The following is a 27,151-nucleotide window of genomic DNA, read 5'->3' on the forward strand; positions in this document are numbered from 1 at the left end:
AATATATGCTCACCCATACAACAATGTTAATCTCCAAGATGGACCCAGTAAAGTACATCTTCGAGAAGCCTACTCTAACCGATAGAGTAGCCCATTGGAAAATGGCCTTAACCGAGTACGACATCTAACATGTCACTCAAAAGGATATCAAAGGGAGTGTATTATCCGACTATATTCTATGCAAACCTCTATAAGACTATCAGTCTATGCGTTTTGAGTTCCCGAATAAGGACATCATCCTGATAAGAGATTGTAATATACTCAATGATCGGAAAAATAGCAAGTGTACTATTTTTACCGATGTAGTAATAAGGAGTTTTATTTCCAAGTATCGATCTCAGGGATTGCGTAGGAAATACTTATTTTACTTATGATTCTATTTGAACAAAAAGACAAGGGTTTGGTTGGGTTTGTGAATTTAGAATGGTAAACACAAAAAGATAGTAGAAATAATTGATTAAGATAAAATATGCTAGGGTGAGTGGTTGATTTAACCAGTTATGAATTCAGTCAAGATTTCCTTAATACACATGAAACATTCAATTACCTAACCTTAGAATGTTCTTCCTTAAGTCCTTAAGGAAGAAACTATTAAACTACCAATTCTTACTCAAATGTCCATTCAATTAATCATTGGTTTTAATCATAAACAATATCAAGGTTTATGGTGATTTACAAAAGTTCCTAGTCCTAGGTGATACAATTATAAACCCAATTGTGTGAAAACCCTAACAATCACAATCCTGTTATTGATAGTCATAAATCTAATTCTATTTGTCTAACACAAAAGCATAAGCACATCACACAATTGAATTGAAATTTGTAACATAGTAATAAGGAAATCCTTAGATAGAATTCATAACATCAGATCAAATCAGGACCACCCCCCTAGCATTGGGGGTTTAGCCTCTCATAGTATTCAACGAAATCATAGTATGAAAATTAAACATTACAAAGAACTAGGAGATTTTGATCTTCAATGGTCGATGCCCTTGAATCTCGCCGTCTTCGAATCCTCCGTAGTAGCTATCTTTTTAGTGCAGTGTTTTCTTTCATACGTCAAAAAGTGTCCTCTCCTTTCTCTCCCAAGCCTTCTAATAGTTTCAGATGGATTTTCCCCAAGCAAAAAGTCCAAACTACCCTTAATGAGTAGAATAGATTCACATGATAAAAATTGAAGTTTCTAAGCCGCGCCCATCAACACGGGCCGTGTGGATTCACACGGGTGCCCGTGTGTGCTCTCCAATATGAGTATTTTCATATCAAGCTACAGAGGCATCAACACGGACCGTGTTCCTACACACGGGTGCCCGTGTTAACTCTCTGTTTTTCCTCTCCAAGCTTTCTTTGCCTGACAAACAACACGGGCCGTGTTGTTGCACACGGGTGCCCGTGTTGACCTGCTGTATCTTCAAATTTTTGCCTTTCTGCGCATCCACAACTCCACTATTAGTTCTTTTAAACCTGTGCAACGACCTGTAACAATAACACTACCAAATCGAAGCATAAAAGAGACCTTTTTGACATAAACATGTAATAAAATGAAATGCGATAACAAACTAACAAAACATGATAAATGACTATGAAACAACTATAAAAAAACACAAATCTTACCAAAGTGATGAAAATATGTCGGATTAACGGTGGGAATTCAATGGAAATGGTGACCGATCACTCAACCCCGAGGAAGGATTCGAACCTGGATCTCGGTGGACTCTTGTATTCGATGGAGCTTCTAACGCTCATGGAAATGGCATTGGGGCAGTCATCACCTCCCCAACTGGCTTTCATTTACCCTTCACTGCAAGATTGTATTTTGAATGTACCAACAATATGGCAGAATACGAGGCCTGTATCTTCGGTATTGAAGTTGCGATTGATCTTAGGATCAAAATTCTTGAAGTTTATGGAGATTCAGCCTTGGTCATCAGCCAAGTCAAAGAAGATTGGAAAGCTCGAGATCGCAAGCTCATCCCTTACAAGGAACATGTCCTGAAGCTAATCCCATACTTTAACGAGATTACATTCAACCATATCCCCAGAGAGGAAAATCAGTTGGCCGACGCCTTAGCCACTTTGTCATCCATGTTTAAGGTCAAATGGAAAAATGAAGCACCAATTTTTCATCTTGAATACTTGGACGAGCCAACCCACTATTTGGAAGCCGAAGACGAAGCCGACGGGCATCCTTGGTTCTACGACATCATGAAGTTCTTGGAAAACTAAGAGTACCCTGAGAATGCATCCATCACCGAGAAGAAGCATCTTTGGAAGCTATCATCCAAGTCCTTCTTATGCAGAGGGGTATTATACAAGATAAATTATAATCCGGTTTTGCTTAGATGTATGAACAAGCAAGAAGCAAACCAAATTATAATGCAAATCCATGAAGGATCCTTCGGGACACGTGCCAGTGGACACACTATAGTAAAGAAAATGTTGAGAGCCGGTTATTATTGGATGACCATGGAGGTTAACTGTTACTGCCACGTCCAAACATGCCACAAGTGCCAAATCTACGCCAATAAGATCCATGTACCACCAATTCCACTCAATATCCTAAAATCACCCTGGCCTTTTGCCATGTAGGCCATTGACGTGATCGGACGTATTGAGCCAACTGCCTCAAGCAGATATCGCTTTATCTTGGTAGCCATAGATTATTCCACCAAATGGATGGAAGTGGTATCCTACTCCGACGTCACTAGACAAGTAGTGTCTCAATTCATAACAAAGGAAATCAATTATCGTTATGGGGTCCCCAACAAGATCATTACTGATAATGGATCTAACCTGAATAACAAAATGATGAAAGAGTTATGCTGAAGCTTCAAAATCGAACACCACAACTCGTCGCCTTATAGGCCCAATATGAATGGAAATGTTGAGGCATCTAACAAGAATATCAAGAAGATCATGCAGAAAATGGTAGAAACCTATAAAGATTGGCACGAAATGCTCTCGTTCGCATTATATGGCTACCGTACCTCAATACACACCTTCATGGGGAAACTCCCTTCTCTCTAGTGTATGCCATGAATGCAGTCCTGCCTGATAAAGTAGAGATCCCTTCCTTAAGGATTTTAACTGATGTCAAGCTTGACAAAGTCGAGTGGGTACAAGCCCGATTTGACCAGCTGAACCTCATTGATGAGAAGCGCTTAGCATCCATCTTCCACAGCCAGCTATACCAAAAGCGCATCAAGAAGGAACATGACAAGAAAGTATTCCCCCACAGCCTCAAGGTCGGAGACCTCGTGTTGAAGAAGATTCTACCAATTCATACTGACCCAAGGGGCAAATGGACGCCGAACTATGAAGGATCATGTGTTGTAAAAAAGGTTTTCTCTGGAGGAGCCTTAATCCTTGCAACTATGGATGACGAAGATCTTCCATCTTCTATGAATGCAGATGTAGTCAAAAAATAATACGCTTAACAAAAAAAGAGCCCGATAAGTCGAAAACCCGAAAGGTCGACTTATGCAAAAATGGGTATCCCGATAGACTGAAAACCCGAAAGGACGGTCTAGGCAAAAACTAGGGATTCATAAAAGTGATAGGTTGTATCTTGCAAAAGAATCTTTCTTCACTCCCCAACGAGTCAATCCAGTCACTCTCCTTCTGAAAGCAAGATCTAAGGACAATCAGGGACATAAGGACTATAGCCGAATTGAAACTTGGTGGAAATATGAGTTATTTCATTGCCATTATAGTTTTTTTTTATTTCTTGTTGCAATCACCTCATTCAGGAGTTGCCTTCTTTGTGCAAATCCCCCACTTTTGGGATCATTTTATCAATAAAATTAAGTCCACCATATCTGCTAAGTGTTTTTACTTTTTCTTGCTTTGTTTGTGAAATATGATTTTTCTTAAATTGACATCACATTGAAAAAATTTCGGTAAACAACTTTTACTAAAAAACTTTTAAGGGAAAACATTGAATTACTTATATTTCAAAAGTATCTAAAGGTAACCAAAATCCAACATGCTTGGTATATCTCAGCGCCATAAAGTCTTTCAGACTTGGCCTAATCAAAGTTTCTCCTCAGCAGAAATCCTCAGCCATTGCACCTGTCGTAGCTCGGACATCAAAAATTCTAGGATTTCAATGTCAGGAAGTCAGCCCACTCCCCAAATAAATTCCAAGCTCAATCATCATTGGCACTCCTAACACGTTATCCCTCGTAGAGCCTACACATGCTTGGCAGAACCTACAAACCTTGCATTTGCATATCCCCAAAAGCCCTAACATGCATCGGCATCTTGCATACATAGCATTGCATCATAAGTATCTTTTGAAATTCACACATCATTTTATACTAAAAAATGATTCATTATACTTCGTAACTTCCCAACCATTGTTAAGTTTTTTCCTCAGTAAAGTCGACATTCATTCCCAAGATTCCTCCCTAAGTAGAGTCAGGTATTTCGACCGTTGTTAGGAATCATCATTGAACTGCTTTATTTCCTTTTAAAGTTATACACAAAAGAGTAAGGTATTCTAGCAATTGCTAAGAATCATCATTGAACTTCTTTTTTCCCATGCAGAGTCATATATTCCAGTCGTTGCTGAGAATCTTTATTACATTTTCATTTTCCCCCAACCAGGGTCAGATATTCCTAGTCTTCGCTAAGAATCATCGTTGAACTTCCTCTCTCCCCAGCCGAGTCAGATACTTCATAGTCGTAGCTAAGAATCATCTTTAAACTTCTTTCCCCGATATAAGTCAGGTATTCCAGTCTAAGTAAGGAATCTTCACTGATCTGCTCTCTTCTCCAGCTAGAGTCAGGTATTCCAACTGTTGCTAGGAATCGTCACTGATATTTTCAACTCCCCTCAAGTTGAGTCAAGTATTCCAACCTTTGCAAGGAATCGTCATTCAGCTGCTTGATCTCCCAACAAATGTCAGGTATTTCATTTGTTGCTAGGAATCGTCACTGAACTTCTATATTTCCTCAAAAGAGTCAGGTACTCTAGCCGTTGCTAAGAATCGTCGTTGTACCCTCTTGAAAAGTTTATCTCTAACAGAGTCAGGTATTTCTAGTCGTTTCTAGGAATCATCACTGAACTATTTGGGTTTATATCTCCAGTCGAGTAAGGTATTCAAGCCTTCGCTAGGAATCATCGTTGAACGAATTCTTTTCCCCACATAGTCGGGTATTCTAGTCATCACTAAGAATCGTCACTGTACCATGTCAATTTCTCCAATAGAATCAGTTATTCTAGTCGTTGCTAGGAATCATCACCATATCCATATATCATCCCCACTGAGTCAGGTATTCTAGTCGTTGCTAAGAATCTTTGTTGAATTCACCTAGTTGATCCCTAGTAAATGTAAGGTATTCCAGTCGTTGCTAGGAATCCTCGTTGAATCTATATTTTCCTATCAAAGTGCAGTGTTCCATCTGTTGCTAGGAATCATCGTTATTTGCCTCCCCAACCATTACTAGAGGCAATCACCTTTCTCTTTTATCGAGATTCTCCTTCCCCAGCAGAGTTTTTTTCCTACCCTTCTTCTTGGAGTTTTTAACATCAAACTTTCCTCTTTTAAGAGATACTTATGTTGCATACATCGCATTACATGCATAATTATCATAACCATATATAATCCCCAGTAAATTTTAACGCTCTCATCCCCAACAGGGAAAAATTTTGGTTACTCTTTTAGTATTTAATCCTCTCCAACCTTGAACGCATTGGAAGTCGTTGCTATCCATACATTCAGGTCCGAGAAGATTAAATAGGGGCAACTGTCATACCCTCAAATTTACCCTACCTCCACATAACCATCTTAAACCCTAATCCATGAACATACATGTCATACATATCATCTCATTTGCATTTGTACTTAATGATTCTCAATGATCCAAAAACCCAAGGCATGGGATTCATCTGTGAAGCCTCAAGATCATCTTACCATGTTGAGGTGTGCCCAAGCCACCTTAAACCTAATCTCCATCCTCAAGCATCCAACAAATCTTGGAGGATCATTCAATATATCTCACCCACTCTCTAAAACCCTAATTGGATGGTGAGTCCCCTTTGAAGACACATCAAGATTCATTTGGTCACCCAAGAACCCTAACCTAGCTCTTGACCTTCATTGGCTTGTACAAGTCATGGTTCACCATAGATCTTGACCATTTCATTGAGGACTCCTAAAATCCAAAGTTTGTTCATGCCCCAAACCTTTGAAACATCTCAATATGTCCCTTGCATCACCAAACCCTAATTTATCTGACCATGGTTCTTGATGAAGCTTATGGTTCAAGAAACCGTAATTTGGACATCCTTTGATCATTGACCTTGCTTTATTTTGATCAACCTATAATACCACCACTCATTCAACATCAATTCATGACAATTAAAACCATAATTCACCATTCAAACACTCTTTTAATTCATGTTACAAGTACTTGGTTTGATCATGGTTTTTGAACTTTTAAGGCATTTCATTTACCCATGAACTTGACCTAACATCACTCCACAAATCCCCAAGCCTAATTTTACATCATGATATGAATCATTTCAACATAAAAATCAAGGAATCTCAAAATCACATTTTTAGGTCATGTTGGTTGGTCACATTTTAGCAAGAATAGCCTATGGCAAGTTCCAAAGAACATAACTTTCTCATCTTACAACCTTTTTAAGTTCCACTTCGAGCCAAATGTCCTAAATAAGCTCCTCTTCAACTTTGTTTCAATGTCCAAGACCCAATTTATTAAGAAAGGACCTTAATTTTTGCATTGGCCAAGCTGGTCCAACATGCCTACCATGCCCTAAAACATGACCAAGACCACTACTTTACCACATTGCCATTTTTAAAACACAACTCCTTTTGACCTGATTCTTTTTGCATCTAATTAAGTACATGGCGAGGAACTTTTGGCACAAGTTTCATGCAAAATGCACGAGCCAATTTCATTTTCCCTTGGTTCAAAGATTGAAGATCATCCTGATGCACAAACCAGACCAAGTCAGACATATTTTGCAAATTGATTCACCAAGTCCTCAAATCACTTTGTTCTGATCCCATTTGCCCCCAAACACATCAAGACAAGAATGGAAGTCAACTTGGATGGAAAAACCTCTCACATTTGAAAACCCGATGCCACGTGAAAAGTGAAAAATTTCCTAATATGGCAAAAGTTCAAATGCATAACAGGTCATTTCCTTTCATTTGTCTATTCCCAATCGATGCTAAGAACCAAAACCAACTGGTCTGGAGTGCAAGCAATGTCATATTTTACAATTCCATGTCTCCCCAAGTTCAACCTTGAGCATGCTTTGAGCAACCACCCTTTTCTAATCAAATATCTTCATTCTCCCCCAAAACCACTTCATCATCTTCCCTATAAATAGGGAAGGTGTTTCATTCATTTGACGAGCTTCATAAGCCAAAAACACCCTGTTGCAAACCCGAGCTGAACCATCTAAAACAGAGTTTTGATTTTTGAGATTCAAAGCAATTCAGTTCCAAATAACCACCCAGAATCCATCCCGGAACATCATTGAAGCTTTTCCAACCACTAACTCACCTTCCCAACACGTCACTCGAGCTACACCAATTCATCGGAGCACCACTCTGAAACCGACTTCGATAAGGTAGTTCCACTCACCCCCGTCACTCAAACAAGTTAACATTCAACTCGAAATTCCTCACTAATCATTAACCTCGTACTTTGATTTTTGGTTAACCATTATACACCATTTAATTTTTAATCTATGTCAAAGTTGTTCTTTTGGTTCTTGACAAAATACTCCACACTCAGAGCCAAGCAATGACTCATGAGTGTGCAGGTTGATTCGTTTTCATGATTGGGCAATGATTCCATGTTTAAATCCTATGAAAAACACTTATTTTTGAGTTTCGATTCTGAGGTTCCAAAGTTGAAGATGAACGTTGGCCCGTGTTTTTTAAATTTGAAAACAAATTTGGTCGTATCCTGATTAGTCCTTCTACGCGCGCATCCCTTTTATTTTTTGTTTTTATTATTTAATCTAATGGAGTGTGTTTGTAATCACAAGCGAGCGCTTGGACCAATGGGAGAGGGGGTTGATCCCCCATGACCCGGTTCAGGGGTTCAAACCCCAGCGCATGCAATCTGTCTTATTTTATTCCTTTACGCTTCCATTTTATTTATTTTCACCATATTTATTTCAAACTTTATTTTAATTTTCCCCCCATTTTTTTTTATTATTCTGAAAATATTTCCAACATGGACCCTTGATATTTTTGTATTTACTTTTTATTTATGCTTTGTTTCATGTCATTTGAACAAGTTTTCATTGACTTATGAGGTCTTGAACCTAATGACTAATGAAGTCTATGTTTGTCATGAGATTGGATTGTCTAGGGTTGCTTGAACCTTCATTGTGTCAAACCTACTAATGAATGATCAAGGGTTCATTCATGATACTTTGAAGCATGGATATGTTTCCCCTACATCAACCAACTTGGATCATTTGACATGTAGATGAAGCCTTGTTTGCACATACTAACTTGTTGATTTCATCTGATTCATGTTATTACTTTTGCTTATACTAACCCACTCACTTTTATGTTAACCTGTCTATATTGTACACTAACCCTTACAATTTTGTTCATATTGTAAATTGAACCTTATAACTTGTCTAACCTAATCACCTAATCAAAACATTAACTTTTAACCCTTGAGTTGGTATAGTCTTTCTTTTGTCAAGATATTGATAGATGGACTTGGGGTTTACATAACGTTCATTATTATAAACCTATTGTAAGTTGATCATTGATCATCTTCAATACTTTGCTTCAGTGATAATTTATCCCCTGATGCGCCATATTTTGAATCTTTTAACCTAAGGATAGATAATCCTCAAGAGTTTAACTTGAACATATTCCTACTAACCACTAAATTTACTTCATTGGTTTTGTTCATCACTAACCATTATTGTGATCTTATTACTTTTGTCTTGTTGTTTATTTTATGCCATACATATTCACTAACCATTGTTATTATGACTTCATCATTATTACCTTGTAATTCACTTTCATGTTATTTCATTGTAATTTACTTTATAGCACTCATCATCATATTCATTGTATAAACTCATCATGCATGTTTATTACTGTCATTTATCTTTATTGTCATCATACAATTAAAAACAACAAAAACATGATAAGATGATAAGACCAAAAATATTCATTTCACTTAATCAACCTTGACTTAGAGGATCTCATTTAGGACCTTTGCTTGGAGGCATTTTCCATATCTTTATGATACTCTACAAACTTTTGATTTCATCTATAACTTACATAGTAGTTGTAAGAATGGAATCATAGCACCACCCTAGGGGGACATGTTTGTAAGACCAATATCCTTTGTTTAGCTTAGGTCACTTTTGCACACACAAGATTGTCTCTTGGGCTACCTTACAGTGAGACTCTTTACTTTCTTGTTGGTTGCTTTGCATACATGTTGCATTACCCAATTTCATAATCAAATAAACAAACCCTTGATTCAACGTCAAGCGGCATTTTCATAATCAAATTCAAAATACAATAAAACTACGATTGTATTGTGCGCCACAAGCCTTGAGTGGTGTAGAATGAGTAAGAATGGAGCATTCCTATCCTTACTCTGATTATTTTGGACGCAAGACGCTTGACTTGTTGTCTAGAATTTTCATCTTCGCTCATAGACTTTAGTACAATCTAATCATAAACTCTTTTTTTCTTCCATAAAACCCTTATTCAAGGTAAAATCAATTCAACCCATCAAACCTTACTCTTGTGCCTTAGGGCACCATCCCCAAAACCCTTTTCTCAAAGGTAAAAATCAACCAACACGCAACCATTTTCTACTCCGAACTACAGAGCTCTGATTCCTCATCACCTGATGAGTGATACGTAGGCACAAGGGCCACAATCCTTGGCGAGCACAATAAACAAAAACTCTAAGAGTCCTATCATTTTTTACACTCTTTAGATAATAAAAAAAAAGATAAATACCTGCATATGTAAACAACCCAAATGGCTCCAATTGAGTACCATGGGCGTGAGGGGTGTTAATACCTTCCCCCTGCATAACGATTTCCGAATCCAAATCTCGATTGCGGGACCGATTCTTTATCTTCGCACTACCCGTGTGCACCTTTTTCTTCTTCGAGGGTTTTATCGATACTTCCCCTTGCCTCTCCGATAGAGACAATCCAAATAAAATTCGATGGCGACTCCTCTGATTTTTTTCATTTCATTCTCTTTGAGGAGGCAATTCTTTAGTTCATAGTCTCAGTTCCACGCCTCCGTCAAAAAAATTGCGGTTGTGACACCCCCCCCCCCCCCCTCCCAAATCCCCCCAATTTATGGGGACGCAAAAAGATGTGATTTTGAGGGGTTTTGCTCCCCTCCCCTCATAAATTTTAAACTAAACACATTTAATTAGAAATATTAGCTCTCTTTTCCTCTATTTTCCCCGATCCAAACACACCGTAAAAAAATGAAAAAAATGCCCAATCAACACTCCACATAGCCATTTTTACTCAATTAGATTCCTAAAGGTTTAAAACGACAGAATCGTCAAATGATAAGGTTGACTTACAAAAAAAAATCCCAAAAGCTGAAATCCCCTATATGAAGGGGGCAAAAGTGATATTAACCCTAAAAAAATCAAATTCAATTTCGTTGCAAATCAAAATTCCTCTCCTGAAAAAAATTAGAATACAAAATGAAGGAAACATAACAAAATCAAAATTCCTTTCGTTGCAAATCAGAATTCCCTTCTTTTCTGGATTTCTCTCAATAACGTCAATGAAAGAAACATAATAAAAGGAAGGAGGGAGGATTAATGACCAAAACCAAGATGCAATATTTGTCGGTGTAGTTGTTTCGATTTCCGTTAACACCATAGTGATTTACAATGCAGTGATTTCTGTTTGGTACAATGATGGTCGTAAAAGAAGGGAAGAAGATCAACGATTTCCATTTGGTACAATGGTTTCCGGTACAACGATTGGCCTAGATCTGACAGAAGGAGAGTGTGAATATGGTTGTATTTTCTCAGTTTGGTACCATGGTGGCTGGAAAAGAAAGGAAGAAGATGAGCGAAGGCTAGGGTTTAAGAGATGAAAGTTGATTATATCTCTAGAATGCTTGTGTCTGTTAGTAAGATTTAAAATCATGTGAGCGACCTAGTTTGATACCTAGTATATAAATTAATGGGGAAATATTGAAAAGCACAAGAGAAATAGTAATGTCACAATTTATTTATATATTTTATGTTTGCAATTGTTTGTTCACTCTTTTCTAGATTTATTTCTATTTTGTGACAAATTTTTGAGTTTGAGTTTAAGATCTTTATCTTCTTCAACTTTTTTTAGTTTTTCTATTAAATAATTGTTATTTTTCTCTTTTTTATATAAATATCTTTAATTATGTGGCATACAAACTGACATCCACCTTGACAAAATAACATTACACATGTCATTTCAAATACCAATCAGTGACACATAGATTATCTCGTTGACTTTCACTAACATAGTAAACAGAAAAGATTAGTGTGCTACGTTTTCAAAAATTGAGGAACTCAAATGGCCTTTTTTTTAAGTTAAGGGGCCGAAATGGACACCGAAGTATAGATCCGGGACCAAAATGGATATTTAGCCAAAATCCTAACATCCAAGATATTATTTCTGGGGAATGAAATTTCTTTCAATTCAATTTCTACCAACGGAAATCCTTGCTTTATTTTTACCTAATTAAAAATCAAAAGTAATATTTAACCAAATATAAGTAAGTAATTTAACAAACATAAATATATAACCACCTAAATCTAATAATTTTGGTTTACGAAACCAATGCAATAAATGAAACTATAAGTGAATGTGAAATTGTCGTAGGAAAGAAAGTCGGACTAAATGCCCTAAATAAAGAAGGCCATTATAACAATTTGCTATCACATAACCCATAAAAAGTTTTTTTAAAATTATGTAAAAGGATATACGTATATTTAATTTTTATTACATATTTATAAAGGGATTTCCTTATATGTGAAACATATAAAAAAAATTTAAAAAATATGCATACCAATTATTATTTATATGTAAGTTATTTGATGAACAAATATGAATTTAACCAAAAAAAATATAATAAAATTAGTATAGATTATAATATTATGATATAAGTTGTTTGGTGAAAAAATCTTCTTACTGAAATACTTGAAAGTAAGTTATGTGGTGGATGTTGATAGTCTTATTGACTTAAGATTTAATTTATTCTTTATTTTAGTGTAGTTTCAAGCACGAATTTCTTTGAAATTTGACTCATGTTAATTTTTGTGCTTGTATTTATTTATCTATTTTTATTTTTATCTCTTAGACTTTTGGGTGCAATTTTTATTATTTTTTGTGTCATTTTTATGCATATGTAGTCTGCTCATTTCATCCCTCTTTTCTTATTTTTATTATATATAGTTATTGTTTGTCTTAAAAAAAATTAGTAATTGAAAAGTACGGACTTAATCTCTTTAAAAACCGAAACTCATTAAGAAAAGTAATCAGGTATAGTATTTTAGGAGTGCATATTCACTAATTTTTAAAAAGTTAAATAAAATAGAAAAAGAAAAAGAAAATGATAAATTATTTTATATGTAAAAAGGGGAAAATAAGAATATTTTAAAAATTATATGAATAAGGAGATAAATGTAATGTCGGGGCATGGGTAAATAATTAAGTGATATTAACCCTAACAAAAATCAACTTTTTTTTTTTTTGCAAATCAGAATTTCTTCCCCCCAAAAAAATTAGAATGCAAATTGAAGGAAGGTTTCTCTCAACAACTTTAATGAAAAAATATAACAAAGAAACATAATAAAATGAATGAGGGAAGATTAATGATCAAAAACAGGATGTAAGGTTTGTTGGCACAGTGATTTCTGTTTGGTATAGTGGTGGTCGTAAAAGAAGGAAAATAGATCAGTAATTTTTATTTGGTAGAGTGATTTTCGGTGCAACGATTGGTTTAGATCTGACGGAAGGAGAGTGTGAATATGGTTGTATTTTCTCAATTTGGTACCGTGGTGGCCGGAAAAGAAGGGAAGAAGATGAGCGAATGTTGAGGTTTAAGAGATGAGAGTTGATTGTATCTCTGGAATGCTTGTGTTAGTTAGTAAAATTTAAAACCATGTGAACGACCTAGATTGATATCCAGTACATAAATTATTGAAAAAATATTGAAAAGCACAAGAGAAATCGTAATGTCAAAAATTATATGTATCTTTTATGGTTGCAACCAGTTGTTCGTTTTTTTTGGATTTATTTCTATTTTGTGACAAATTTTTAAGTTTGAGTTTAAGATCTTCATCTTCTTCCACTTATTTTAGTTTTTCTGTTAAATAATTGTTATTTTTTCCTATTTTATATAAATATCTTTAATTATGTGGCATACAAAGTGGCATCCACCTTGACAAAATAACATTACACATGTCATTTCAGATTCTAAATCAGTGTCATATAAATTATTTTGTTGACTTTGACTAACAGAGTAAATAGAAAGAACTAGTATGCTATATTTTCAAAAATTGAGAGACTCAGATAATTTTTTTTAAGTTAAAGGTCTGAAATAGACATCGGGGTATAGATACGGGACAAAAAAAGATATTTAACCAAAATTCTAACATCCAAGGTATTGTTTCTGGAGAATGAAATTTCTTTCAATTCATTGTGATTTATGCCAACGAAAATCATTGATTCATTTTTATCAAATTAAAAAAAATATAGTCAAAATTAATATGCAATCAAATGTAAGTAAGTAATTTAACAAATATAAATATTAAATAACCACCTAAAAAAATAAAAATAAATATTGTTCACCGTATAAATACGGTTAACAATGCACGGTCTAAAAATATCATTTCTCATATTTCTTAGATTTTCTAGTGCAGCTTTTGTATCTTCTTGTGTCATTCTTGTACATATGTAATTTGTTTGATTTCATCCCTCTTTTTTTACTTTTATTATATATAGTTATTGTTTGTCTTTTAAAGAAAATAGTAATTGAAAAATACGGACCTAACCTCTGTAAGAACCAAAATTCTTTAAGAAAAGCAATTCGGTAGACTAGTTTAGGAGTGCATATTCACTAATTTTTAAAAAGTTAAATAAAATAGTAAAAATAAAATGATAAATTATTTTATATGTAAAAAGGAGAAAATAAGAATATTTTACAAATTATATGAATAAGGGGATAAATGTAATGTAGAGGTATGGGTAAATAGGTAAAGTTTTTCTATATTAGGCCCCCACAATTGTTCCAATGTACGGTGGGCCCAAACTAAACTACCCACACCTAGTACAGCCCGATGTCTGTCTAGATGCTTAAGAGTGGAAACATATCTCTTTAAAAACTTTCTCTCAGCTCAACTGACAAAACCATAATAAATGACAAACACTCTCATTATCTCATTCAAATAATTTTATAAAACATATTCTATAAATTTAAATGAATAGTGAATACACATGAATTTTTTGTTCTTGGTGTATAAATTTGTTTATTTAAATTTGAAAAAAAAAACACTATCTCATCCAATTTATTTTGACAGAACCAATTTTTAAGGTGGTCCCTCCATTATTACGATAAAAACATGAGAGAAAAAAAATCCCAACCGGAAACATTGTTCTGAAAGAAGTATAGAAGCCAACAAGATGGTGTTGGAGAAACCGGATAATGTGTGGCTCAAAACATGAAGCAAGAGACAATTATTATGATGCTAATACAGCTAGCTACCCAACCCCACTGTTAGTGATAATTTGCCGTAAATATGTCTCATTCATTACCAAAGAAATAAAACGTGCCTATCTACTAAAACCAAACAGGAATGACAGGTTGCCAACCTTTTTAAACTTTAAATTGAACTCAATGTTTTTTAAGTCTAGATCATGACTTCAATTACGTGATCGAATAGCTATTAATTAGCACACAGTCTCACACGCATAATTAATTAATGAAATTTAAAAATTAAGAGAGATTTATTGTTATCTTAATATTTAAAGAACTTTTACTTCCTAGTCCACCACTAACTCTAAGTTTTATCTTTCTTTGTCTCTATTATGTTAGCATCTATTGTTCCATTTACCACTACTATTCTGCTTATTTATATTTCAGATGTTATTTGTGTGTCTTATATTTTACTGGTTAATTTTCTTTCTCTTTTATTTATTTTTTATTTTTGAAAATTAATTTAAATATTATTTTGATTGTATTTATTTATATTTTATAATAAATTTAATTTTAAAATGGTAGTATTTATAATTGATGACGAACTGTCGTCATTTTAAATATGGATTATAAATTTATTTGTATTTGATAATAAATTATAAATATTTGAAAAGTATTTTAAACCAATTTTGATTTACTTTCATTTTTTTAAAATAATTAATCAAATCAATGTAGATTTTTTTTAGTTCCAATTTTTTTATAATGAAAACGATCCAAAATCAAACCTTTACACCCATGTCGGGAGAGTTAGGTCTTTTAAATCTTATAACTTATTTAAAAATAATGAATCAAATCAATGTAGATTTTTTTTAGTTCCAATTTTTTTTGAATGAAAACGATCCAAAACCAACCTTTACACCCATATTGGGAGAGTTAGGTCTTTTAAATCTTATAACTTATTTAAAAAAGAGAGTTAGGTCTTTTAAATCTTATAACTTATTTAAAAAAAATCAAAATTTAGAAAATACAAAACAAAATTTTAAACCAATACTCATTGGTTGCAAATTTATGTCAGATTTTCATCTATTCTTGGTGGTTTTATCCCCTAGATTGTTTTGATGACACGGCTACTTATTAAAGTTAATACTTGTATTGATTTACTTATTTTAATAAATTGGGCATTAGCCATAGAAAAATATATTAAAAAGAGAAGTAGATACAAAAATGAGGGGATATAAAGTCGAAATCTCAAACCGATATGATCCTAAAGATAGACAATCTTAATCGATTTCTGATAAGATCCAATTCAATATTCGGATGTACATCATTCCACCAAATAAAATTATAAATATTTAATCCTATGTTAAGTCAGTTTATCCGCACAGTCCTTCCCTATATAAGTGAGTAGTCAAAAAGTTAAAATTTCCTATAATATTCGTAGAGTTGTCTCATCTATTCCTGATTTGCCAAAGCACAACATATGGTTTACTAAATGTAATCACAACTAATTTAGAATTTGACTCTAACCAAAGATTTGACAAACCATGGGCGTAAGCATGCTCGATCGCCAAAATCGCACCCATAAACTCAGCAAAAATAGCATTCACTATGCCTAAATTACACGCAAAGCTCCTAACATGATTTCCCAAATGTTTCCTGAAAATCCCCCCACAACCCGCCTTAACCTGATCTCCACAGGAAGCTCCATCCACATTAACCTTTCTCCACCCACCAGAAGGAGGACTTGAAAACACTTATGTACATATCTTAGGTTTTGGTTGGTTGATGGAAATAGAGAACTTCTTTAAGAACTTGAAAATCACTCATATCCAAAGAAAATGATCCATTGAAAGAAATGTCGGCTAGCTATGAATATGCATATATGAAAGAGCATGTAGTTCTCCAAAGAATACTTTTGTTTTGAAATCTCGTTTGGTTCCGAGCACGCCAAATGCCATTAACCACAACAATAATTGAGGCACGACAAACCACCTTACACTGAGTAGAAACCGGCATGTCATTGCCAACAGACAGTCATCAAGGTCATCAATTCACGTATTCACGTTTAACATGTTGTTAATCCAAGTCTAGATCTGGCTAGAGTAAGAGCATCTGAAAACATATGGGATGTTGATTCCTCACATTAAAAGCAAAGGTTACAAACCGAAGGGTATGTCATCCCATAATTCTAAAGTACGTCGTCCGTTGGCACTCTATGTTTTGTTAATCTCCAAAACAAAATAGAATGTGAAGGCGGGATGTTCGGATGCCAATTGTAACTGCCCCTAAACACTACTGGACCACGGTTATTACAATGATTATACGCATCCTTAACACAAATTTCTCCATTGTCTTCCATCAACCAAACAAGTTTGTCCTCATTCAAGCTATTGACCTATATGTTGGAAACCATCTTAGGAAGCTCGGGACACAAACTGATCAATGCAGTAAGAAAAACGAAAGAGTTACCTTGCAGAATTGCACAAAGACTCGCCTTCAACATAAATTTCTTATCAGCGGGAATCTGAATGAGAGATGTAATAGTCAGCCCGCACCAATTATCACACCACAAATTGATTTTGTCTCCCTTTCCAATTGTCCACATAGAATGCTCCATAAGATCAACAAATGTCTCCTTACAACCCTTCCAAATAGAGGAGAAAACATGAGACTTTCGAATTTGACCCTTCCTTAAAACTCTAGCTTTAACAATAGTTGCCAAAGAGTCAATCTCATCCACGATATTCCAACATTGCACCAAACAATTAGCTTCATTTGTTGCCCTGAGTAAATAAATGCCCACCCCCCCATCCTTGATATCCTTACAGGATGACTTCCACGCCACTATTGCAAGCTTCCTTTATTGAATGTCTCCGCTCCATATAAAATTACGACACCAATTCTCGATTTGCATAATTAAACTAATAGGACAAGAGTAAATTCTTAGTGAATAAAGCAACATGTTGTGAATGACTGAATTAACCAATTGGACACGACCAACTATAGACAACAAACTAGCCTTCCAATCTGCCAACTTTATCCTAATTTTATCAGCAACCGACTGAAAATAAGAAGCCTTGGGTATGCCTTTGACTAAAGGGACCCCAAGATAAATAAAAGGTAGATACCCCATCTTAAAATCTATTGTGTTATCCAAGAAACCATGCCTCACGGAAGTCATCAAACCAGTAACTAAGATGGACTTGGCTGGATTACAAACCTGCCCAGAACAAATAGTGTATCTTTGAAATAAATCAGCAATGGCTTCCAAGGATGAAGAACAACCCTTCGCAAACAGCATGACGTCATTTGTGTACAACGTGTGAGATGGGAACATCATATTCCTACCGGCTTTTTATGCATTTAAACCTATTGTTTGAAACCAAAAAGGAGAGCCCTCTCCTAAGAACACCCTCTTCCAGGAAAAATAAGCGTAGATATCAAATCTCCTTGTCTAACCCCCCTCTTGCAACTAAAGGATCCCCTAAGGTCCCCATTAATAGAGATAGAAACCTTAGCCGATTCCAACACCAAATTAAACCAAGAGAAAAACTTCTCATTGAACCCGAATTGCTTAAGGACTTTTAAAAGAAATTTCCATTCTAGAGTATCAAGTGCATTGGATATGTCAACCTTGAGCATAACATTTCCACCTAAAGACTTTTTATGAATCAAAATGGCCACCTTTGAAGTGAGACATATGCAATCCTTGATGTTACGACCATGAATGAACCCCTTTTGCTCATTGGAGATTATATGAGGAAGAACTTTAGCCAACCTATCCGCTAGGACCTTCAAAATAATTTTAAATTTGAAGTTAGCAAGAGAGTTATGCCTGTATTGATCTATGTTGTCAGCTACTTTTACTTTTGGGATCAACACCAAGGTGTTGAAGTTGTAATTGGGAGTTAACCATGCATCCTTAAAAAACTAAAGATTAACCTTGATAACATCTTCTTTGATGATGTCCCAGTAGGTCTAATAAAATATGGGAACGAAACCATCTAGTCCAATAGCACTATCACGCTTAAGATTAAACACGACACTATAAATTTCTTCATCTGAGGGCAAAGAAGTTAACAGCGAGTTAGCTTGATCGAAAACCAATCTAGGAATAACTTCTTCCACAAACGAATTATCCTGTAAAATAACAAATTTTTCAAATAAGTTCTCAAAATGAGAAACCACATGATCAGAAATTTGATCATAATTGTTGACGAAGGATCCGTCTACTTTCATTGTGTGAATGTAATTTGAGGAGTTCCTGATTTTAGTTATCCTGTGGAAGTATTTTGTATTTTTGTCCCCATGTAAATTCCAATTCACTCTAGCCTTATCCTTCCAAAATAGTTCCTCAATAGCGAGAGTCTGCTCTAAACTAGCTTGAGCTAATTTCTCATGCTGAGCCAAAGAGTCAAGATGGCCTTCAATGTCAATTTTCTCCTGAATTTTAGCAAGCTCTTGCTCAACCAATTTCACCTTGTCATGAACATTTCCAAAGCAATTCTTATTCCACACTCTAAGGTTATCCTTCAGAACTTTCAAGTTGGAGGCCAAAACATACATAGTGTTGGTGTAAGCCCTAAAGGCCAATACTTTTGGTACTTGTATCGAATTATTTATTAATAATAAAAGGATTTTTCTTTATTATGTTTGTTTAATAAAGTCCCTAGAATATCTAGTTCGTTAATCATGAGATCTCGTTAAACATAAGGACATTATTCTTAAAGTATCCATAGTCAAGCTTTGTTGTGAAGTGGGATAACATTAAAGCATTAAGACTATTATGTATATAGACTGATGCTCACATCTCATGGATCATGTATAATGAGTTATCAAGTCTTAAACATAGGTATAAATATTAGGAGTAATATTTATACTGGATTGACCCGCTATGAGAATACTATATAGAATGTTATGCAAAGTGTCATAAGTTATTCTCTTGGTGATAATGGTGTATACATCCTTCGACCTGAAACCACTATGAACCCTAGATGTAGAGTCGAGTGCCTTATTGCTGATCAAACATTATTCGTAAATGGATGACCATAAAGACAGTTGATGGGTACTCCACGAAGCATGTTGAGGGACATGAGTGACCTAGATAGAATTTGCTCATCCTGCGTAACAGGATAAATGTCTACGGGTCCAATATTGAACTGGACAAGGATGACATTGTCTATGCCTTGTGTTCAATATAGATATAAATGTAAAAGGGTAATTGTAGACATAAGTATTATCACAAAAGGATTTGTCAGATCACATGACATTTTCGTGTCTTGGGTAGCAGTGATGTGTTTCTAGATACCGCTCACTGTTTATTATGTTAAATATGTGATTTAATATAATTGCCAATGCCGTAAAAACCTACAGGATCACACACAAAAAGGACAGATTGATGAGAGATAGAGTAAATAAGGAACACCATAAGGTACATTGCACTTAAGTGATTTGTAGAACATCGTAAGGTATGGCGCACTTAAGTAGAATACGAAATATGGTAAGGTACCACACGCTTAAGTGATTTTGGTATATCATAAGATATGAGCCACATACACTTAAGTGGGCTTTTTAGCTTACATTCCACACAAGTGGTTCTATAAATAGAACCCTTGTGCAGAAGCATTTGTTTAGATGAAAATTTTGTTTCTCTCTCTCTCTCTCTCTCTCTCTCACTCAAAGCCTTCATTCTTAGAAGCTAGCATTAAGACTGAAGGAATCCGTTCGTGTGGACTGAGTAGAGGCGTTGTCACCATTCAACATTCGTGATCACTCCTTCGATCTGCATCAAGGTTTTCAATCGCCACAAGAGGTAACGATTCTATCACTGATCATGCCCATTCGTAAGGATCACTAAAGGAGAAATTTTTAATTTCCACTGCATTTTGGATCGCTATTCTCCTTCACATAGGACAACCAATAAAATTGTTCTTCCACGAAGATTCCACGACCTTAATGCAGTCTTGATGTATGTTTCACACTTGCATAAACCTAAATTGCGACTTGAACTTGGAACCATTAAAGTCAAAGTGCAACAGAATGGGAAAATGGTCTGACTGTGACTTGATTAGAATGGAGTAAGAAGATTGAGCACACGAATTGATCCAATGCTGATTGCATATGACCCTGTCCAACCTTTTCGTAGTGTGGTGCAACCCACTACGACCATTCGACCAAGTGAACTTTGCCCCAGCAGTAGGCATATGAATAAGATGATTCTTATCAGAACAGTTTGCAAACTCATCCATTGGGCTCCTGGCTGGATTAAAAGAGCCATCATACTCGTGAACACCAAGGGTTGTGTTAAAATCACCCATGAAGCACCAAGAAAATTTATACATTTGAAGGATGTTTTGAAGAGAATTCCATAAATTTCTTCTAGTAATGTAACTTGTAGAAGCATAGACAGTCGAAATACCAATAAAAGAGACATTGACCAAAACATTAAAAGAGATTTGTTGTTCATCAATATGTAACACCTCAGGATTAAGATTTATATCACAGAGACACCAAAGATTTGGAGGCAATGTATCCATACTATTAACTGCAAAAAAATTGAGATTTACTCTACTGAGCCAGGACTGGGGGGAAAAATCCTTATCCATCCAGGGTTCAACTATGAAAACTAACATAGGTTTATAACTCATCACTAACCTTTTAAGAGCCAATTTTGTAGGAGAGTTGGCTACTTCTCTCGCATTCCAAAATAAATAATTCATGGGGAATTGTTTGTGCTGTCAGGCGTCGACCTTGTCTTGTAATTCCCTCTTACTCCATATTTTTCTAAACTTTTTGCTTGGACTTTGATTTTACTTTCATAAAGCCATCAGAGTCGACTCCCAAATATTTTTGCACTATATCACTAATTCCTTGTTTTTCTAACTCTCGATGCACCATATTGTCCCAAGATGCATTAAGGAACCTCAAATCATGTTGAAGCTCAAGATTAGTTTCAGGGACTTCTTCATCAGAGTTCCTTTGTGTGTTGTCTATGAAATCAGCATTTTCAATTCTATACACTACCTCGCTTACCAAAGCCAATGTTTTTTCTATGTCTTCTCTTACATTTTCTATTTTGTCCTCTACAATATCCACGTCCATGATAGCTGTAGGGACACACAAGTCCAAAGGATTTTTGTTACCATCTACAATACTTTTTCCTTTTTCAATGTCATTCACCATTGCAGAGGGTGTGTTTGATGGATGAGCCTCCAAATTTGTTAAGTGATTCATCTCTTTGTCTTTGAAAAGGTTATCAACTGGATTGACACCTTTATTGACTTGAACAAATATTTGTTTCTTTGCTTTTTTCTGCTTACCGATTTCTCCCTCCAAGACATCATCCTCTCCTCTCTTTTTCTGAATCCCAGTTTCAAAATCATCCCCTCTACGTTTGCATTTGTCCAAAGAGTGGCCAATAATATATCAATTGTTGCAGAACTCCGAGAGGTTTTTATACTCGAGATCAACAAAGAAAGCAAATCTTGTTCTTTCCACTAAAACCTTGTACCTGATATCAACATTCAAATCCAGATCCACTAAAACCCTAACAAAGTGGCCAAACGGTCTTTCAAAGTTGCACTTATTAGATGTTGAGTTTGTGCACAGAGGAATCCCCACATTACTTGCTATCGCAAAAACGATTTTAGGACGCCAATATTCTTGTGACAAACCATGGATACGAACTGACACTTGTGCAAATGATTGCTTCAACAGAGCTGAGTTGAAATCCTTAGTCCACGGAAAAAACTTAAGAAAATGTGGACTAAGATTCCAAGAGATTATGGATCTTACTCGCCTAACATCTTGGAGAGTAGAAAACAAAAATTCAAAGTACCCCTTACCAATATATGTGGTTTCCCATTTTCCTATTGATTTCCATAGACCCAAGAGTTTTGCTTTAAAGTTTTGAACTTTCAATGGCGAGGTACCCTTTGGCCAGATAATCCTACCGTGAAGGTTGTGCTTGCAAGCTTCCACACCCAACAGATACTCCTCCTCAGAGATAACAATGGACAAACGATCTCTTTTGACACATGCCTTTGGCATCTGACTAATCAGAATAACACACACATTATTCACGGCTTTAACAAATAATCTTGGTGGTTTAGTAGAGATAAAATGCGTATCCTCTTGAGCTTTCTTCTTCTAGCTTGCTTTTTCTACCGATAGATCAAAGAACTTCCACGAAATAATTGATTCATTCATCATAAAAACACGAAATTATGGTTTAGGTTAAAAGATGCGCATCGTTTTGAACTTCATGCTTTCTCTTTGATGTCTACTAATACTGGTAACAATATTAATGAACCTTAAAATTTAGGAAATAATTATATCGTTTAGTCTTTATTATTTTTATAATTAAAACAAAATTGAGTTTACAAAAATTTGAATTTAATTCGCGCAAATTAATTTAAAGATTAGATTAGTTTTCATTTAAAATTAAATTAAATCAAATTTTATTTAAATTTATAATTAATTCAGGAAAATAAAATTGTAACCGTAAATACGATGATAGGTAAAATTTTAAAGATTTAAAAACAAAATAGATATTACCTTATACTTTAAAGTGAATTGAGATGTTAGACTTCAAGGGTCTGTTTTTCTTTTTTTTTTGATAATTTTGTTAGTGTAATATTATTTTATGTAAAAATAATTTACAAAAAACTTTAAATAAAATTTAGTCTTTTATATATTTTATTATTTTATTGAAATTTATTTTAGACGTCAAGATTTAAAAAAAAATACTTAATTTTATAACTATTCTAAATAATTTTTTGTAAAAATTATTTAAAATTTTACAGTTTTAACTATATTTTAATTTTAATTTTAATAATATATTTTTATATTTTAGTCTTCAAATAATTATGTTTTATGATATCAAAATATTTATTTTTTAAAACAGAAACAAACGGCCTTTAAATTAAAGGAAGCTATTCCTAATTCAATCCGTCAAAAGAAGCGGACATAGCAGTACAGTCCGATTTAAACAGCAATGTTCGAATCCAACTTGATATTATCCCCCAAAATACCCACAAAACCAACCATTCATCTGTGTAGTCCACATCCAACGTTATCAGCAATGAACGAACATACACTACTTTGTTATTTTTGGTTACATCAACTACAAACATAAACGACCAAAATAAACAAGAATCTAAAGTCATGACATTTTAACATAAACAAAACAATAACATAATTACTACTGTACAAGGAACACAAGCATCAACTTTAGTCACCTAAGCTTGCTTTCTCTGAATCCATCGCCCTTTCTCTTCTCCCATCAAAAAGACAGGAGTTAGGAGACTATAGATTATAATATATCTGTAATCTTTGAATCCAAGATGCTCAAGATCTGATGGGGACTATAATCATCATTATAAGCCATTTTTTAAGCAACGCTTATGATGTTATCTCCATTGTTGAAACATGGCATTGCATGTAAAGGTGAGTGTGTTGATGATGATGTCTTCCTTTGATCAGATGAGAAGGACAACCCAAGTGAAAGTGTTGGAGGTTCAATGGATGAACTTGAACTAGAGGTGATATCAGACACAGTGGAAGCTTTAGGATCTGAAACAACAAAAGGAATTGGATGGAATAGATTGGTTGGGAAATTTTGTTTCGCATTTCCTTGTCCTAGAGTGAGTTCTTCCATTGGACTCTCATCAACACCCAAATGATATACTGACATAAAAGGAAATCCATTGCTTTTTCTAGTTTCAGGTGCTGCAGCGCACATGGGCTGTACTTGTGAAACACTGTCTTGAGTCTTGACATGTTCTTCCTCCATTGGAATTGCAGAGACCTGACACATACAAAAAATTGATCAGATCATGAAAATTTTATCACCTCATTCAAATGACTGGAACAAACATAAGCCTTAGATTCTGTTATGATATTAGGTGTTGTTTATAAACTATCTTAGCTTTGATTTCTAAAAATTTGAGACTTTTCTTAGATCATTTCATTCTAGTTTTATTAAATTTCCCTACAAAACAGAAATTTGATTTCCATTTTCAGTTTTCTTTTCTCTTTCAAACCTAAGACAGTAAAAATAATAGTGTTGAGTTTGACTATTGAATCAAACTTTGAAGACTACTAGTAATAAATAACAGAGAAAATTGAAAGTCATAATTATACTCTATTGATTATGAATATAACTAATTGAACAAAAGCTTCAATATAGAGATTGCCGAAAAATCAATCCAAAAGGAATTTTCTTGTTTTATTTCATTAGAGAAAAAGCTAATGAAGCAGTTTGAATGGAATAGGATGATGATGGAATTACCGAATCGGTGGTGATATCAAAGAGACTAGATCTACGGCGACGGCGATTGAGGTTACTTCGCCGGAGAAAATACTTCTGAGCATGGCTTGCAACCTGCGTAGGCGTTCGCGTTTTCACGTAGTTCCTAGAGATTCCTCTCCAATCACCTTTCCCTACTTTCTGCAATCCAACCAAGAACAGCTTGTGCTCTTCCTCCGTCCAAGGAATTCCTGATCCAATCCAAAATTCACACACAAATCAACACTTTATCTAAATGTAAAATCTATAACAATAAGCACGGTTTAATTTCAACCAATTTAATCAACATCTACAATTATTATTGGATTAAATAAAATTATAAGAGAAAATGGTTAACCGATCGGAGAGAAATGATCGAACCTCGTTTCCGCTCGCGGTCGCGGTTCCTGCCGGAGTTATTCGGAACGGCGTCATCAGCGGAGGCATAACCGGCGGCGAGAACTTCTTTGTTGTTATCATCCTTGATACTGTTTTTGTTATTGTCGTGAGGTTGTTCATACTGTGAGAGATTGTTCATGCTAACACTCTTCCTCATGGAATCAACCACAACTCTAACTCCGAACAGCATAAATTCGCCGGAAACAGCGGCGGAGGAGGCGGAAGACATAGTCGGAACTAGCGATGATTCTAGAAGAAATCGGACTCGGTGAGAATCGGTAGAAAAACGAGTGAGTGACTCGGGGAAAGGAACAGATAGAGAAAGAGTGAGAGAAAGAAGAGATAGATAGAGAGATGAGAATGAGTGCGTGGTGCTGAATATAAGAGTTTCAGACGGCAATGAGGTGGAGACCATGTGGGGTGACAAATTTTTACAATAAAATACTTTTTTTTTTTTTAAATTTTTTTTTGACAAAAAGAAATGTAGTAGTGGATTTTGTAAAATAAATGCTGGCGTGAAAGCTTACCCTTCGTACATCTGGTATAATTTTATCATGTGTTAAATCTTGTCCTTTTACTATTATATCCAAAAATATATCCCTTACCTTTTGTCAGGATTGGCGATTTCAAGACGGGAATTTTAATTTTTGTAGACAAAGTATATTATTATTCCATATTTCAAGCATCTATAATTGATTTTAGAGGGATAAAATTTGCTATTATAATTTTTTTATTATTATTAATTTCAAAATAAATATGACAAAAGACGTCCAACTATTTAATTCATTATTTTAGATTTTGTTTGATAAAAATAATTTGATTAATAAGTTAATTGATAGCTTATAAGTTTATGATATATAGTTAATAGTTTATAATTAGATTATTGATAATTAATATATTATAAGTTAATTAAAGTATTTGATAAAATAAATTTATAAATATAAAATGATCTAAACAATACTCCATCTGTTCCACAATAAATGAATAATCTATTTCAATTTTCAATATATCTTTTTCACTTTTATACTCTAATTAATATTACTTTCATTATTTTCAATACATAATAAAGGTAATTTAGTATGATTATCATTCTCTCTTTCATTTATTTATTTTCTTAATTTTTGTGAAATCCTCAACTAAATCATTCATTATGGGGTTGTGAGAGTATTTAATACATAATTACTATTTTTAAATTAAAATAAATTATAAAAGATAAAAATGGATTTTTATTAAAATAATAAGGCTAGGTGGAAGAAAAAATGATATGCTATAAGTTATAAGTTAAAACGCTATTTAAAATAACGTCTAAAAAATAAGCTATAAGTTAATAAAATAACCTATAAGCTATAACATTATTTAAAATAACGTGTAAAAAATTAAGCTATAAGTTAGTAAAAGAAACTATAAGCTCGTGATGAAAAGACCATTATCAAACAGATCTAAATTGTCATATGAATTTATAAGTTATAAACTCAAAAACGTGTTTTGCCAAATAGAGCCTTAGTTGGATTAAATTTAAATTTTCAACTCGATAATATTAATTGATTTATTTTGTTCGAGTTGCTTGAAATTGGGTCGGGGTGTGGCTGGCCGGCTAGTAAGATAATTAAAAATAATATTTTTTTAAAAAAAATTATTGTTTTAAGATTTATTTAACGTTATTGGATTTATTTTATGTTGTAAGGATTATTTGATTTTAAAACTTGTTTAATCTTATAAGTTTGAAAGTCCAATATTTCATCTCTTTCATCACTACCGTTTAAGGATC

At 34.3% G+C, this 27,151-nt stretch overlaps 2 protein-coding genes across 2 annotated transcripts; both read right to left on the minus strand.

Annotated features, from left to right (window-relative positions):
- Positions 1 to 21,479: 21,479 nt before the first annotated feature.
- LOC127136277 (uncharacterized) lies at positions 21,480 to 22,745 on the minus strand. The gene is made up of 2 exons (XM_051062860.1): positions 22,207 to 22,745; positions 21,480 to 22,083 (listed from the first exon to the last, which is right to left on the minus strand). Exons 1-2 carry the CDS (start codon positions 22,743 to 22,745, stop codon positions 21,480 to 21,482), a joined length of 1,143 nt encoding a protein of 380 aa, XP_050918817.1.
- Positions 22,746 to 23,769: 1,024 nt separating this feature from the next.
- Positions 23,770 to 25,813, minus strand: LOC127073868 (transcription factor MYB1R1). Its single transcript, XM_051015113.1, has 3 exons — positions 25,366 to 25,813; positions 24,988 to 25,196; positions 23,770 to 24,504 (listed from the first exon to the last, which is right to left on the minus strand). Exons 1-3 carry the CDS (start codon positions 25,796 to 25,798, stop codon positions 24,088 to 24,090), a joined length of 1,059 nt encoding a protein of 352 aa, XP_050871070.1. The 5' UTR covers positions 25,799 to 25,813; the 3' UTR covers positions 23,770 to 24,087.
- Positions 25,814 to 27,151: the final 1,338 nt, after the last annotated feature.

The sequence above is a fragment of the Lathyrus oleraceus genome, chromosome 4 (assembly GCF_024323335.1).
Source record: "Lathyrus oleraceus cultivar Zhongwan6 chromosome 4, CAAS_Psat_ZW6_1.0, whole genome shotgun sequence".
Classification (NCBI taxonomy): Eukaryota; Viridiplantae; Streptophyta; class Magnoliopsida; order Fabales; family Fabaceae; genus Lathyrus; species Lathyrus oleraceus.